Source organism: Sebastes fasciatus, chromosome 1 (assembly GCF_043250625.1).
Source record: "Sebastes fasciatus isolate fSebFas1 chromosome 1, fSebFas1.pri, whole genome shotgun sequence".
In the NCBI taxonomy this organism is placed as follows: Eukaryota; Metazoa; Chordata; class Actinopteri; order Perciformes; family Sebastidae; genus Sebastes; species Sebastes fasciatus.
In genome coordinates this window covers 29,432,951-29,449,948 of record NC_133795.1, presented here as the reverse complement: position 1 = coordinate 29,449,948, position 16,998 = coordinate 29,432,951, and the positions used below count along the sequence as shown (strand labels likewise).

At 40.9% G+C, this 16,998-nt stretch overlaps 1 protein-coding gene across 3 annotated transcripts in view; it reads left to right on the top strand.

Moving 5' to 3' along the window:
• tox2 (TOX high mobility group box family member 2) overlaps positions 1-16,998 on the top strand; it is a 114,026-nt gene that overhangs the window by 30,201 nt on the left and 66,827 nt on the right. For all 3 annotated transcript variants that reach the window (XM_074641926.1, XM_074641935.1, XM_074641943.1), the window contains exon 2: positions 8,980-9,072. In XM_074641926.1, coding sequence (XP_074498027.1) covers positions 8,980-9,072 — 93 coding nt within the window. The remainder of the gene's footprint in view (positions 1-8,979; positions 9,073-16,998) is intronic.

The following is a 16,998-nucleotide window of genomic DNA, read 5'->3' as shown; positions in this document are numbered from 1 at the left end:
TTTATTCATTTATTTTTTTCATCTGTTAAACCGCCAAAAAAAAAAATTTTGCTAGGTAAATTTTTCAAGTAGCTTTCTTTCCCCTCTGTGAAAACCGGTTTTGAGTACTTATCCAGGTGTTTATATTTCTGTCTGTCATGTTTGTGGAAAGATTTTGTCACCGTGACAGTGTCGCAACCGTGCAAGATACAGTCACGGAACTTTACAGATCTATAGTTGAGAGCAAAATGAAGGTTGAGTTCGAAAATGTGCGTGGTCCGAGCAAAGTAGGTGAAGGGGCCATTGGGTTATTACTCACTTTTACTAAAGTAAAACTTCTTCCACCTCTGTATTAGCTTTAAATCATGTGTGGACACCCACTACTTAAACTTGATTTCTCACCTGAAGAGCCAATCTCCAGAGATATGACTCACAAGGCAATTTCTTTTTGGCCATTGTGGTTCGTAGAGCTGGGGATATTTCTCGATCTCAATCATCAACACTTTTGTCCATTAAATTTCTGTTGCTAATCAACTAATCGTTTCAGCGCTGCTCCTTTTCCCGCCTTACTATCAGCATTACTGTGTTGCTAAAACCCCCTATAATGCGGTACAGATGGTGTTTTATTTGCCAAGTTCTGTTACAGAAACATGAGGACATTTATATCACAGAATTTCTCATGAAATCAGATGACAAATGCAAACTGACATTCGGGAGTCTCTGCTAAGGAATTATTCTCCTCAGCTTCTGCCTGTATTAAACTAATCTATAGCCTTTGCGTGTGCCTCTCTTGGAAAAAAAATAAAAGAGAAAATCCCCTGTTTTTGTATTAGTTAAATCTACTCCCAACCATCTGTTTTCTGCCTGTAACAGACTAGTCGTGGCCAGCGCACAGCCGAGGTGCTGGCTTGTCAGTTGTTGGTTGTTAGTTGTATTGTTGTAACACCATGTTGTTTTGCCTTCAGGAAAACCGCGTCAAAAGATGTAAAATATATATATATATGAAAAATGAAAAGTTTCTTTTCTCCCTTCTGTATCAGAGAGAGCAAGGGCACCGACTGCACTTCATTAACGCGCTCTATCTCGGCTGCTTTTGTGTCAAACGTAACACAAAGCGCAGAAAGTGACAGAAAAGAACGTAAACACACCTTTTCAGTAGTTATTCCGGTACATGTTATCCTTGGTAAGAGGTGTAGTGTTACAGAGGTCTATGTGACATGATTAAAACTTGCCTTTGATGTAAATAAGAGACATAATTCATCAACTGATTGCTTGTCTCTGACATTCAACTTCAGTGTAGATGAAGCTTGATTACTTTTTCTTTCATTTGAGCTGAACCAATTTAGTCTTTAATTTTGCACTTTGATGAATCCCGCAACAAACTGTACTTGACCATTGACTGGAGCGAAAATCTTTAATTACATCTATAACTTATATTCCATTTTCGCGTGGAGAGTTCAGTGCTTAATCCACTCAATAATCCACTCAGCCGACTGTACTATTTTTAGATGGTGCTGTTGAATTTCCTCTCCATCTCCCAGCCTGAAAACATGCAGCCAAGCTCTACATTGTTGTTCCGGTAGATACAGAATCATCTACTTTTTCTGTGACAGCCCTCTGTCGCTGCAGGTGGAGGCACACACAAAGTCAAGTTAGAAAGAACAAGAAAGAGTCAGGGAGGGAGGGGGAGAGAGAGAAAGGAGAGCAGCACAGTGTCATAACAGTTTGAGAAATGAGCACAAAGTGGGAAACCCAAAGTGTGTTGCAGATGTGTTACCTCCACTTTCACTCTTAATTGTGTGTCTTAAAAATAGCAAAACGTTTTTAGCTGTTCATCATATGAAAAGGTATGGTGACAGTTTCGACGAATACGGCAAGGTCAAGGTAAAGAGCAAGCACAGTATTGATAATGATAGAAGTAGGTTTTCCGTCACCTATAGTAGAAAACATCATAGCATGAGTTGGGTTACAAGTTGTCACAGTCAAAAGGAAAATGTGACCTCGTCACACTCACTTTCCACTTTACGTTTTCACTGTACGTTTTCAAAATGAGCATGTATTTGAACACATCATGCTCATCTCTTGAAATGCGAGGAGACTGAGAATAAAGAGAAAAGGAATAAAAGATATAAAAAAGATAGATGAATATATATATGTATATATATATATTGATAGATAGCAGGAGAGAGAGGGAAAGAGACGCTGCGTTGACTGGTGGAACAACAGAAACTATTGGAGCAATCTAAACAAGTTATGGCAGCAGGGTGGAGTGCTGAAGAGAAGTGACGAGCCAACAGAAGAGGACAAGAAACAATAGGAGTCATGATACGAAGGCGAAGTTTCATAACGATTATTATGCAATCAGTTGTTCCCACCTTCAAAGCACAAGCGTACGCACGTACAGTACATACAAACTCACATGAGTTTACACAGGGAGCGGACGGAGAGTCTGTGGAAAAGCCGCTGTCAGCTTTAAATAGCCTCGGCTCAAACGCTAGTGTTGGCTGGATATTCCCAATGATGTGATCAGTAAGTTTGAGTGTCAGTAGTGGCCCGAGGCAGGTAGCCCCTGGGTTCATGTCCTGGTTATGGTCGAGCTGCTTAGGCCTCAGTTGACTTCTCTCTCTCACACACACATACAAAACACATCTGTCTGTCTTTCTCACTGCAGGTGTTTGGAAATAAATAATACACAGAAATGCAGCCAAATGGAATGTGACATACCTGTTGATTTACAGAAATATCTAAACAAACAATCACTGTAAACATGTACATATGTGTATGTATATACATCAATATGGTTTTGCAATTCAGGTCTGCAGCTTCCGGCCTTTAGTAATCAATGCTTTGTATTGATTCATTATATTACACAAGTGCTGGCTTAACAATAGAGTCTAAACTAGGTCTGTCAATCGATTAAAATATTTAATCATGATTAATTCCATGATTGTCCATAGTTTATCGCAAATTTCTTATCTGTTCGAAATGTACGTTAAAGGGAGATTTGTCAAGTACTTAATAGTCTTATCAACATTGGAGTGGGCAAATATGCTTGCTTTATGCAAATGTATGTTTATATTTATTATTTGAAATCGACTGACAACACAAAACAATGACAAGTATTGTCCAGAAACCCTCACAGGTACTGCATTTAGCATAAAAAAACAAACTCAAGGTCAACAGGCAACAACAGCAGTAAGTTTGGAGCGTTATTTAGCTTCCCTTGTGACACGCTAGTATGACATGGTTGGTACCAATGGATTCATTAGGTTTTAAAGTTTCATATGATGCCAGTATATTCACTTTAGCTTTAGAACTGAGCCTGCTACAACCCCAAATTCGCAAGACCTTATCTAGAGCCAGTATTTGGTTTGTCCGTTCTGGGCTACTGTAGAAACATGTCAGACGGCTCCGGGAAGAGGGCCCGCTCTGTATGCAGATATGAACGGCTCATTTGAAGCTAACAAAAACACAGCAAATCTTGTTTTCAGGTGATTATAGACAAAATAAAAATTACTTATTAATTTTATATTCCATTTTTGCCAATAGATCCCCCTAAATGCAACACACTGTTCCTTTAATTTAGGGTACTTCTCTGTTCATAGATCTCGGTCTAGTCTAGGTCTTTCCCTTTGAAATAAACAACACTTAAATGTCTGTGTCTTCGAGGCTTAAGCGTTAGAACTCTCTAAATTAACATAAAACCCAAGACCCTGCAAAGTAAAGTTGGATTCATAAAGTTCCTAAAAATCAAAGTAATGTGTCTAAAATCATATTATGATACATAGTGTACGCCTTCCAAACTGAGCTGGAAATTCAGTTTATGATTAAATATAAACTTAAAGCTCAAAAAGTATGTATGTAAAATGCATGTTAAAGTAATATATGTAAAGCATGTTGGAAATTACACCTGTATCATATGAAGTGATATCACATTCAATGCAGAATATATGAAGACAAATGATTCATTGCAATATTCAGGCCAATATCGAAAACTGCATTTGGTTTTGTCTCAGAATTAAGTTGCGAAAAACCACTGAAAAAGTGATTCATCCTCTGATGTTGACTGTTAGACCACCGCAGCAAGAAATCAGGCTGATATTATGTAATATGTTTATGCAACAGACTTGACAGGGTTATGTATGTTACCAGTTGTAATATCAGGAAGAAGGGAGCAGTATTGAACAATGCAGGGAGTAATGTTTTGTATCATTGATCTTTGTTCATGCATTGTTGAGTGCATACTCTACATACCGTATGGCGTCTCCGTACTGTATAAATACAGTATATGTGTACATGCATGGCTGTGTGTGCATGCATTACTGTACACTATAGATGAGTGATAGGGTTTCCTCATAAGCCGGTATAGGCCCTTCCATTCCTCTCATCGGTGGAGTCTGATGTATGCCGGCCTTTCAGCTAATCTGGGAAGAATGTCGGCTGCAGACACACATGTGTTCCATTAAAGTCCAGATCTGCGTAAATAATATAACATGCAACAGCTAACGTTACAGGTAACTATACCCCCACAGCTGTGCCTTGGGCTTTCGCAGCGCCCCGCCGCCCCCGCCTATAAAAAGGCAACGGTGATATCTAATGAGTAGATGTAGCGCAGCCTCTACTGTGCTTCAGGCTGCTGATTTCGAGGAAAATAAAAGGATTATGAATATTTATTAGATAATAGAGCCAGACAGATTTTTATTAGATATTGAGTAATAAAAATCCAATAACAATATATCAGGCCATAATCTTTTTGCCTCTCCTTTAATTTCTTTGTGTTCACATAAAACACAACATAAACATGGATGTGTCTGAGTTAAGATATTTGACAGTCGACCCCAAATCTTTACTGTTTTATCAGAGATGACGGTAACATATCTAATATATGGATAACTATAAATATAAACATAGCAATCAAACTGTACTATAAGTCAAATATGTACAAACATATTGTCAGTTAAACATTTGTTGCGGCAATTTATTTTTTCTTATCTGACAATATACACGTTGATACCATAGAACGGTAGATAAAGATGGACGACATGACAGCTCCCCAAAAGTGAAGTCAAAATACCTTGATCGCCCCCTGGTGGCTGGTTGCAGTATAGGTCAGAAATACCGCCCCCTCCATGTTAGTGGATGGGACAAAGTGGTTTCTGTCATTTTAGGTAGTTCTTATCACACTGATGTATGGTCAGGTGTTCATTTTTCTGCTAAGTTTGGTTTTAATTATTTATTTGATGCTATAAAAAGGGGGTGAGACATCATGATTGACAGTTGCTCTGACTGACGTCGTCGCGGAGCCGGAGGCTCAGGAATTGTACGAGAGAGGAGATGTAACTTTAACTTTCCATAACCGTCACAAGTCTGTGTAATAGAACAGATGTCAATTTTATCATGAATGTAGTTATAGAGATATTATGGTTAGTTGTGTCTTTCTGGCCAAACAGCTACCGTAGTGCTAACGTCGTCCATCTATTTATACAGTATAAGATTGATACCAAAATATTTGTTATAATTTGATGTTGGCCGATAATCAGTATCAGTTGGCCTCGATTATATAATGTGGGGACAGAGATTTCAATCACTCAGTTGTTAGACACATTCAACATTGCACTTTAGCTTTTCTAAGCAAATATACTTTTTCAACATGATCAGTCAGACAATCGGAAACTGTCACATGCATTAGTATAACCGATATCCTGTCAATCTGTACAGGAGCATTACAGTCTGTCACATGGCAGGAGTCGTGAGAGAAAGCATATCACAGCCCAACGTGTATCCCCCCCTCCTATTGTTAATGGTTCTACATCCAGACGTCCGTCATTGGCCCTCTGTGTTTATTGTCTGCTCAGCTCATACTGATTGGCTCCAGTCTGCCAAGCGACAGGACAATGTTTGCTTTTGCTGTCTGCCTGGGGAAGTCCCTCTTGTCCCTAAACGGGCCGGCAGCTACAGTAACTGCTACAAAGTTCAGAGGATGCCAGCCTCTTCCTGGTGTGGTGCAGCATCTTCCTGTGGCTGCACACCAGAGTCAGTTAGAAACCGTGAGCCAATTAGTTATTCATTTACGTATTTATTTATTTTACCTTTCTCAGAGAGGTTTACAGAAGCGTGAACAAACAAGTGAACTCTGTCTACTGCTCTATTTTGGTCAGAACTACAGTGTGGGTGTGCAGGATTAAAAAAAAAAAAAAATAAAAGAATAAGTGGTTAGACTGAACATGGTGTCGAGCAGAGATGGTAAACGGCAGGCAGCATCTGGTTTTTGGTAGAAACATCACAAAGCCAGCCAGAAAGTGAAAGAGAGGTGACAAGGGGTGAGAGAGCGTCTGAAGTGAGGCGTGGAAAACAAAAGAAAGGTGTCAGAGAACAAGTGTAGAGAACAACGCTTTCTGCACTTGCAAACTGTTGTGAGCCATGCAAGGAAACGTGAGGAGTTTGGCTGTTGCTGTTTCTGGGTGCCAGCACTCCTAATGAGTCTGTCAGGGCCAGTTAGCGCAGCCAGGCCTGCTTGTGTCCCCTCCAGGCCGCAGACAGCTGTTATTAGCCCCGTAATGGCATGCCACGGGGCCAGATTAGCCTGGCACACTAGAGAAATATCAAACATTCACTTACTGGGGCTCCTTGCCGGCTAAAGCAGCAGCTATTCTGCGAGGCATTCATTTAGTTGCGATGCTGGCGAGCCACGAAAAGAAAAAGTCTCCATTGAGGGATGCAGTTATTGTACAGTAGCTCCTAAGGTAGAAAGAAATGTTTGACTAGAGGATGTACAAGGCACAACATAACAGGTCCTGTTGTTCATTATGAACTAAAAATAGCTATAAATAAATAGCAAATAAATACCTAGAGTATATTGTGATAATGAAATCAATGTAAATCCACATTCAAAAAAACATATTGAAAACCCAGAAGGGTTGTTTTTTTGTGTTTTTTTTAGGTTGTTGGTTGTCCGGATGGTGCGGCACAGAGGAAAGTTCTCTTTAATAACGCTGCGTCATCATTATGCGAACCATATCGACGAGATAGCCACTGCTGTCTACTCATCTGTTTTCACCTTTCATAATGAGCGTAGGAAATCAAAACCTTACGCAGCAAGTACTCTCACTCTGCCTCGGGGGGATAGCCTGCCACTGTGATAGGCCATTAGATCAGCATACTGTTAGCACTGTATACTGTTCTGCATAGCTTATAGGGCATAAATCATGCTCTTTGAGTCTGCGATTTCTCCAATGTGTTTCATGCATGGTGTGTTACATAAGCTTTTGCATACATTGCTTTGTGGGTTTCGCTGCGTGGTAATCACTGCACATTTAGGCCCATAAACGCAATCTGCAAAGGTGTGTTTATGGCGGTTCCATTGTAAAAAGCTGAGGCCTGCTATGCTCATGTGTTTGCCTGCACCCATGTGACTGACTATGAGTGAAAAGCAGGGCCTGTTTTGGTTCAACCAGGGTTGTTTTCCCCTTTTAAAGAGGGCCTATTATGCTTATTTTCAGGTGCATACTTGTATTTTGGATTTCTACTAGAACATGTTTACATGCTTTAATGTTAAAAAACAAAAAAAACACTTTATTTTTCTCATATCGGCTGTTTGAGGGCGTGCCAAACTAGCCGTTGTGTTAAATGTGTTACTTAGTGACATCACCATGTTAACTGTTAAATCCCTTTTGCGTGAACTTTGGGATTTGTAACTTTGCAGACCTTTTACATGCACAAAAAAACTATATAACCCACTAAAGAAAAGCGAAAAAGCACAATAGGTCACCTTTAAATATAGTCAAATATTGCATAGCAATTGGAAGCCCTGCCTTTGCATGTATTTGTGTCTGGGTGTTTTTGTGTGTGTGGTTGAGGTGACAGAATGAATGCTAAAAAGAAGAAGAGTGGGAAACGGAGTAAAGCAATAAAAGATTAAGTATGAGAGAGAGAGATAATGTGATATTTGTTCTAGATTGCTGCACTGGTTTTTCTCCCTCAATGATCTACTTCACACCCTCGTTAGCGGACTGTATGCATCAAGAGTGGCGAAGCCATTAAGCACCATACATTGCAGGCAGGGAGCCGTAGTCGTTACCAAATATATATTCATCTTTTATCCTCTTATTTATGAGAAACCAGTTTCCACATCACCGGTTGCAGCATTTATTTTAACAGCAGGCAGAAGCTAAAATAGCCTCTCCGACACCAGGATGAAAAGGATCATTTTATCAATTAACGTTCACGCGCAATAGGTTATATCACTGTCGTGCAAATCAGATGGCAGAAACAGATGTTACAGAAAGGAGATGTTAATGTAAGACGGACAGAATATCAAAGAAGATGAAATGTGTGAGTGAAGAGAGAAATAAAGACAAGGAGTGAATCCTGGGATGAACCCCCCGCTGAGGCTGTGGACCACGGTGTGAAGCTGCACTGTCTTACCCCGGCAGGGAGGGACCACTTGTTGCGAATCATTAGCTTCCCAACTGTACTCCCTCATGTTGTGTTGTACAGCTGAAACCCACGTAGGCAAGTATACAGGGAGGAGCTGGCATGCAGGCTTTAGAACAGCACACTCTAATTACCAGCTATGTAACGTATAGAAAGATGGAGTCAGTCGAGTACAGTGGAGCTGAGCACAGGGACCCTGCATGGCTACCAAACACAACAGCTTAGTTCCATTAGTGCCGCTACTGAGCCAACCTTATCCAGTCATTATGTGTGGTACATCACCATGAGGTGATGTGATTCAACATGGCAGCCAATGTGCAGGCTCTGCGACTTGGTGGAAATTTATGAAACCAGTAAACAAAATGAGCACCGTGAAAAGAACTGTTTGATCCTTGCACTTTTGGATGGGAAAATGCACATTTTAAACTAGTTTGAAACTAATTTAATTCAAATCTGGATCTTTTGATTGTATTCTAGTGTTTGAAGTGTTTAATTTATGCAAAGTTTCACGCTAAATTCCATGTTAAAATGTACTTCAAATTTCGTCTCCTCTCTCTCCTCTTCCAGAGCAGATACGGTGCTGCAGATCGAGGTGTGAGGCTCTACAGTTCCCTGCCCATGCGCCCAAACCCTGACGGCAAGAGACTGCCCTCTACTGGGGTAAGACTCATCTCTCCCCCCCTCACCCCTGCTCCCTCACCCATAGGTCTCACCCACACCTACATGTACCAACGTGCCTATATCCATACAGTGAGAGCCACCGAAGAGGCCTTCCCTCATCTGCACAGCAAGACTGTCCAAACACAGGATAGGAGGGAGAGTTCAGAAGCAGCGCAGACAGTATTTTAATGTTACTGAAGTGTGCACCCCTCAGATTCACAGTAGTTGGAAGTTATTGACCTTGTGATAGAAAGCTTCTGCATCTGTTAAAGACGCTTACCTGGACTTAAATCATGGTCAGGAAACAATTCAACCTGTTGTTTTTAAACTTAGAGGATGAGGAAGAAGTCATGGTAGTTGACGAAGATGCTAACCCCTTCACCCCACACTCACCCTGATCAACACATTCTCACTCCCAACTCGTCAAATACCGCCGCTTGGTACCCCTCTTGCGTTACTTTTGGACAGGCCAAGGACGGCGTGTCAATATGCACTCATTACATACATAGTGTCCTTTCAAAATAAACTTACGTTTTCACAGCAAGTTAGGTTTAGGCAACACAACCACTGAGTTAGGTTTAGGAAACGGTCGTTGTTGTTGTTAACTTCACTGACTGACCACGGGACTCACGCGACTGACGATACTAATCATTCACGTGCCTAATGACTCACGTGACTAGCGACTCACGTGACTGACGATACCGACGAGTCACATGACCAAAGACTGATGCGACAAATAAGTCAATGTTACTTGTAGTTTCACACGGGACACGAACACCGGTGTCCTGGTTGGAAGCCTTGTGTTTGTCAGGCCACCGCAAGGCTCCCAATAAAGCACCCATATGACTCGGTGGTTTGTGTGGTGTCTGCCTGGTAACTTCTAACAGAAGCATTTTGCTGCAGTTGATAAGCCAACCAGCCGCCCCCTACTGTATTTGTGTTTAGACAGAACAAAGGCATACAGTGGCTTTCTAGATACAATGCTTCTGTCCTGTTTTAGGTGGAAAATAAAGGAAGGGCGAATGTTGATTAAACATGAAAATTTAAATATTTTGGTGATTTTCCTTTTATTTCAACTCCTTTTGTTGCAAAGCAGCAGTATTGGGGCATCAAAGTCTCATTTTTCAACAGTTTTATTATATAATTGTTGGCGAGGCCGCTCGGAAGAGAGAAAAAGATTAAGTTTATTGAAGTTTAGTGATGCAGCACTTGCAGTACTTTGACTTTGACAAAGTGCTGGAACAGTAAGTCTGCTTTGTTTGTGACACCTTTCTTTCATTTTTTTTTAAATAAAAAAAGGAAGAACTCTTTTAGTATTGAGAAAATCATAATTAGAATCTAGCTTGCCTTGCTTTTATGCATTTATGCATTTATGTAACAAAGGAGAGAGAATGAAAGAACAATAGAGTGAAAAGAGAGAATTTAATTTCATATGTCTCCCCTTTTTCATGTTTCACTCCATGCAAGTGCTTTTTGAATTATCTCTTCTCTGCTCCGGGGCTCGGCGAGAGGAGGAGCGGGTGAGAGAGGGGGGGGAGACAGAGAGAGAGAGAGAGAGAGAGAGAGAGAGAGAGAGACAGGCAAAGTGAAAGCTGTGTAATATTGTTGGTGCGCACCTTTTTTTAATTACAACAGAGATTGTATTGATGTCTCGAGCCACATGTCCTCAATCATTTATCAAGGGGGAGAGTGCTAACAAAGCATTTCTAAGAAACCCATCCTCTCCCAGGACCTGGAATCATATGTTATCTAAAGTGAATATTGTTAATGCTGTTCTGTGGAGAGAGACCCACTTACAAATCACGGGGATGAGTTCCTTGTCAGTACACGCATGAGGTAGTAAAAGATATATACCCACTTTCATCTGATCCTCTGTTGGGCAAATAAAACTCTGCATCTAAATCTCGATGCAGGAATTGTTTTTGAAATGAAGAGGGACAAAAATGATGGATAAACATTAATGCAAGGGAAGGAGCATTTTCTAAATCGCCTATACACCGATTTAAAGATTACATCTCTCACGCAGATTAGAATTCATCGGAAAAAAACACAAAAAACAATAGAAAAGGAGACATTATGTGCTATTTTCTCCTTTGGTTTTCTGTCATTTCCTTTTGTCTGTTATTACCTGGGTGTAGCGTCAGTACAGTAGCAGACTGGAGCTACAGGCTGCGTGGAGGGGAGGAGAATATAAACCACTTAACATGCAGGAGGAAACCAGACGTTTTTCCATCGCACTTATCAGGTGCTGTGGTGAGAGCAAGTGTCAAGGTGTAGTAGGTCCCTGCACCCCCCCTCAGTCTCACTCCCCCACCCCAACTCCTCTCACCCATCCTCCCCTCTTCCTTCCTCTGCATACCCCTTTTATTTTCCCCTGATCTCTATCTCTCCCCCCCCCCTTCTGTCTCACCCCTCCACCACCACTCACCACCCTCGGTTCAGTTAAAAGTGGGCTTGGCACTTCCGCAGCGACCCCCCCTCACTCTCTTCTCTTCTCTCTCCTCACCACCACCACCACTTCTTTTCTCTCTGTCAAACTAACCTCCAACTCCTGCTCTTCACCTCTATGTTTCCTGTCAAGGTGCACTGCCCACCCCCTCTCTCCCCCCCCCACCCCCCTCACAACCACCGGCTCTCTGCCCCCGCAACCTTTTCCTTTGCTTTCTTTCAACATCTATTATGGCTCTAAATGCCTACAGTTCATTTTTGAAAATGCTCGGTGCAGAGGGCCTGACCCCCAGCGCTCTGCAGTGATCTTGCCATCCCTGCATGTACATGAATAGGGGGGTGGGGGGTGGTTTTGTTGTATTAGTGGCTTTGAAGGGAATCTCTGCCTTAAAACAGAGTGCACTCGTTATTGCACTGCTCTTTGGTTTTTATGAATTCTCCTTTAAAATTCAATTCAATTCAATTCAATTCACTTTATTTGTCCCCGAGGGGCAATTGCAGAGGCTCATAGCGTAGTACAATTAACAACACAAAACAGGACATTTTGAAACATCTTAAAAGTTAAAAATAATGATACTAATATAGTACTCATACTAGTAAAATACTTAAAATAGTGCAAAATAGTGCAGTACACACAGTATACGGTACATATGGATATAAAAAAACCCCCAAAAAAACGGATGAATGAAAAAGCAGTCCAGGGCCGAAGCCATGTGTGAAGCAATGTGCCCCAATCACAAGTGCACAGTAATGTCCATTGCGTGTGTACGTGAGTGTACTGATTATCAGCATATACCATGCGGCAGTGGAACATTTTGAATAGCTAAGATTATTAACCTCTTACTGACTTAAGTTACTTTAAGAAAAAGTTACATACAAAGCTGGAACTGGGAGTTAATTAGCATAGCTTAGCATAAAGACTAGAAGTAGGGGGAAACAGCTAGCAGCTTTTTGAGAGAGACAGGCTCGCTGTTGCCCCTGTGTCTTTATGCCAAGCTAAGCTATACCACATGAACTAGGAAACACAGGCGCAGGTAAATTATTGAGGCAGATGTATTTTAATAAGGAGTTAAGTTCCTAATGTGCTATAGATCCACAAGTTTTACCCAACAATATCGCACAGTTTAACAACGCCCGTGCCTCAAAGAGTCTGGGTTAAGGCCCACTCAACATACAGTTCTCACTTTTTTCCACCTTTGGGCATGGAACATTTTTGAATAGCTAAGAATTTTCTATACTTAAGTCAGTAAGAGGTTAATATAGTACAAAGCTGGAACCGGGAGGTAATAAGCATAGCTTAGCATAAAGACTAGAAGCAGGGGGAAACAGCATTTGTATCTTATTTGTTTAATCCATACACAAACAGCAAGGAATAGCTAAAGCACATACAGTACATTAACTCCCTCAAAAAGTACTAATTGGCATTTTACATTATTGTCTTTTTGCTAAGCTAAGCTAAAATACAACATGACCTAGGAAACAGAGGTGTCTAGAAAAACAATTACATTTATCATTGTTGAGGCAAAATAATTTATGCTCATAAAGAGTTTAGGTCCTAATGTGCTATATCCACAAGTTTCACCCCTTAACATCCAGTTTTCCCCTTTCTTCCCTTAAAGGTGCTCTACAAACAGCTTGTTTACATTCAGTGTATCTCACTAAATGGTATTGTGTGTATTCTTAAGGTCTTACAAACATGTTGATTGCATTTTCTTCATTGTAAAAAACATTTGCAAATCAGATTTTTTGAACAACATTTGGGTTTTGAAACCTGCACTGTATACATCAGTGTTACTTTCTATAGCAGTCTCCTTTTGCTGGCACATTGCTGCATTTACCGTCACATTCGGTGGAATGGTGTGAAACCACAGGCTATATTTAAGTGACCTTAAAGTTGTTAAAAAATATCTTTCTTATGTCACACTGTCTGAAAGTATAGCCGTGCCATTTCAGCACATGGAAACATGTCTTGGCATCATTTTATACCCATTTCCTCCAGTATCACCCTCACAATTTGGTAGCTTTTGGAAACTTTAGGATATCCACTAGAATTGAATAAAACACTCTGTGTTTGAACAGTGTTTGGCTGCACAGCATGAGTTTGCAATAACTGACCCACTGGCGGATCAGCAAGCTTTAATAGGCAGTTTACCTACCAACCTACATGCATGCATGGTGCAATGTGTTCAAGTTTTATTGTCATCTGTAATGGAACTACAGGAATCTGTATAATGAAATTAAATATGAAATTTAACAATCACTCTCTCAAAGCTGCTGGAGTGGAGGTTGGTTTTAGCTCAGGTTGGATGAGCATCGGTGTATTCTTTTGCGGGGAGTCAAACTGTTTGAGCTACTATTGTAGCCGTTGTTATTGTTGTTGTTGTTTTAGCTCCACTGCCTTGACAGTGATACATAGGGTGAAGGTTCAGAATCCGCTGTAGCGCAGAGAAGACAGGATTGTTTCAGGACTTTTCCTCTTTCTCTCTCTCTTGTCGGTTTCCCTTGGTTTCTACATGTCTCTCGCTCTCTCTCTCTCCTGCTTTGTCTCTCTGTGTCTTCCTCTCTTTTTTTTCCAAGCTGATTTGGAGCCTTGCATAGTCAATTATGTAGGGAGTGAGAGATGGAGTGGGGGCTCCGGCTTCCATATTTTGGTGCGATATTAATATTGCATGAGCGCTATTCTGTAGCGAATATCTAAGAGACTGCCTATTAAGGCAGCAGCAGGAGAAGAATGTGACAGACACACACACACACACACACACACACGCGCGCACACAGACTGTACATACATACATACACAGCCAGCCAGAGAGCAGGGGTGAATCAGTCAGGATCACACACAGGTTGTTATAATTAGTGTTTTCCAGATTTATTTTGGTGGGATAATAAGAGTGACTCATTTTCCTGTTTAATATGTCATGTTTGTTTATCTTGACATGGCTCCCATCACGCTGTACAGTGAGCGCGTGTTTGATGTTGGTGAGGACTGAGTGATGTTCCACTGTAATTGTGCTAAGAATGGAATATTTTAACTAATCAACTGAATAAATAAACAAAACAGAGACACAAAACAAATGCCTGCTGTAAAAAACACGTTGCCAAGATAATTGTGATATTGCAAAGCAGGAGTGATCTGATGGCAGGCTATTTACTTTCTGCTGCTGGGCGGGTATCAATGATGCATACGGCGAGTGTCAACAGTGACAGGCTGAGAAGGTCCCTATAGCGATGACTGAGAGGCTCAGTCAGCGTGGACACTCTGTGCTTTTTTTGGGTGCTAAGTGGCGGTGACAACCGGACGGTCTGTGATAGACATCTCATTTCATGCCACCACAAATCGTCAAATAGCATCTGATTTTAAGGTGTGATAAACATAAACCTCATTAATAAAAAAATAATAACACTTATCGTTTGTTACAGCGGCTGTATTGTAAACCTCAAACAATAAACTCAGTAATGTTAAGTGACATGACTGAAATCAATATCTATCTACTGTATAATATAATATTTCTAATTTATATTTAATATTACTATACTGTATATCACATGTGGAACATGTATGTACAATTACATATTTCATTTATATTATTTATATTTACCATTTATGCATTACATCAGACCCATTTCTTAACCAGCCCTGTCTCCTAAATATTACATTCCCATACAACTAAACTGCATTCTCAATTACGTTTGGAAGTATTTTGTTGCAGATTACGTTTGTCTTTGACACATCGTGACAAGAGTACAACAAGAGTACAACAAGAGACACACAAATCAGGTGACGTAGTATATCGAGCGACCTTTACTGAAAGGTACATGGTATAATAAAAAGTATAATAAGGCTGTGTTTAGAAAGTAAAACGCAAATTGCGAAACTCCGCGAGATGGTTGAGGTTAGGCATTGACCTTGAATGGTTAAGGTTGTTGGGCGGCGGGTCTTGCAAGAGTTTTTTGCAAGCTTTTGCAAGTTTTTGCAATTTGGGGGTTACCCTATAGACATGACTGTATAATAAACGAGACACGCCACTACTGGCAGGCGGATGAGTCCAACAAACACAGGACTTTCTCCCAGGAGAGGAGAGGAGCTGTTTGTGTCCCGTTTGAAACGTTGTTATGATGTTTTTTTTACTAAACCTAACCCAGTTGTTTTGTTGCCTAAACCTATCTAAGAAGTGTTGTTGCGTTTATTTTTTTTCCCAATTTACCACATTAACCACGTGTTTGAAACTGTTTAAAATTGTGACTGTAATCTGGGAGAAAATACGTTTCCCTCGAAATGTGATTAAAAACGCATTTTAGTTGTATGGAAACATAATTTTGTTGTTCTGAACACACACATGTATAGGGCTGCAACTAATGATTATTCTCATTATTGATTAATCAATGTATTGTTCTTCCCTTTTTGGAAACTGTCCGTAAATAGTGACATACGGCCATTCAAATTTCCAATGTGACGTCCTCAAATGCCCTGTTTTTTTCTGATCCAGGAAGCAGTTTAGGGTACCGGAAATGTCCGGGATATCACACATAATAATCAACTGAGAGCATTTTTCTCACAGGACTTGGAGAACATGCTGAAGAGGTTTTCCTTTACAGTCTTTCCCCTCTTGCAGTAACATTGCCAGCCGCTGTCAAAAGCCCAGAAAGCCCGGCCAGGAGTCGACACAGCCAGTTAGTCCCGAGCCCAGAAGCATCACGCTGGGCCCGCCGTCGAACAAGTGCTTGGTGACCTTACAGCACCAGCTGGAGTTAAAAGAAGTCTTTAAAAGGCCGATTCTCCACAGTAATATCATCGCCCATGCCTCAAAGAGTCTGGATTAAGGCCCACTTTCCCGCTCGCTAAAATGTAACAAATGTGTGAAAAAACATCACAGCCAAAGCCAATGCGGAGGGAACAATGGAGAGAGGAAGAGGGGAGAGAGAGAGAGAGAGAGCTAGGAACAGATAGGAGAAAAGAAGGGAGCAAGAAAGTGAGGGAAACATCTTAACACCCCCCAATCCCCCCTCCCCGCCAGATATATCAATGTAGTTGGCTTTCTCTGAAATTCAAATGACAAGAGGAAAAAAAGCAGATAAAAAAAGAAAAAAGAGAAAGAAACCTCTGGCTTTGGAAAGGGGGGGCTGGTGGTTGCTGAGAAAAAGACCTGCCATCTATGTATTAGTGCTCTGTAAATATTACATGAGCTCCACATTCGCTCAGTTGTTTGGCATTACTTCCACTGGATGGGTATATTATTTTAGAAACCATGCCTTGTTTATGGAGAGGCATGACCTACTTCCAGACACTCCTCTCTCTCTTTCTCTCTCTCTCTCTGGTATTTTTTCTTTCTCTCCCCCCTCTCTCTTTCTCTCTCTCTCTCTCTCTCTCTCTCTCTCTTTCTCACTCTCTCTTATTCGCTCTCAATCTGCAAAATCTCAACTGGTTGTCCCTGCTGAACAATTACAAGGCAGAGAGACCCAAATGGAGATGTTTGTAGA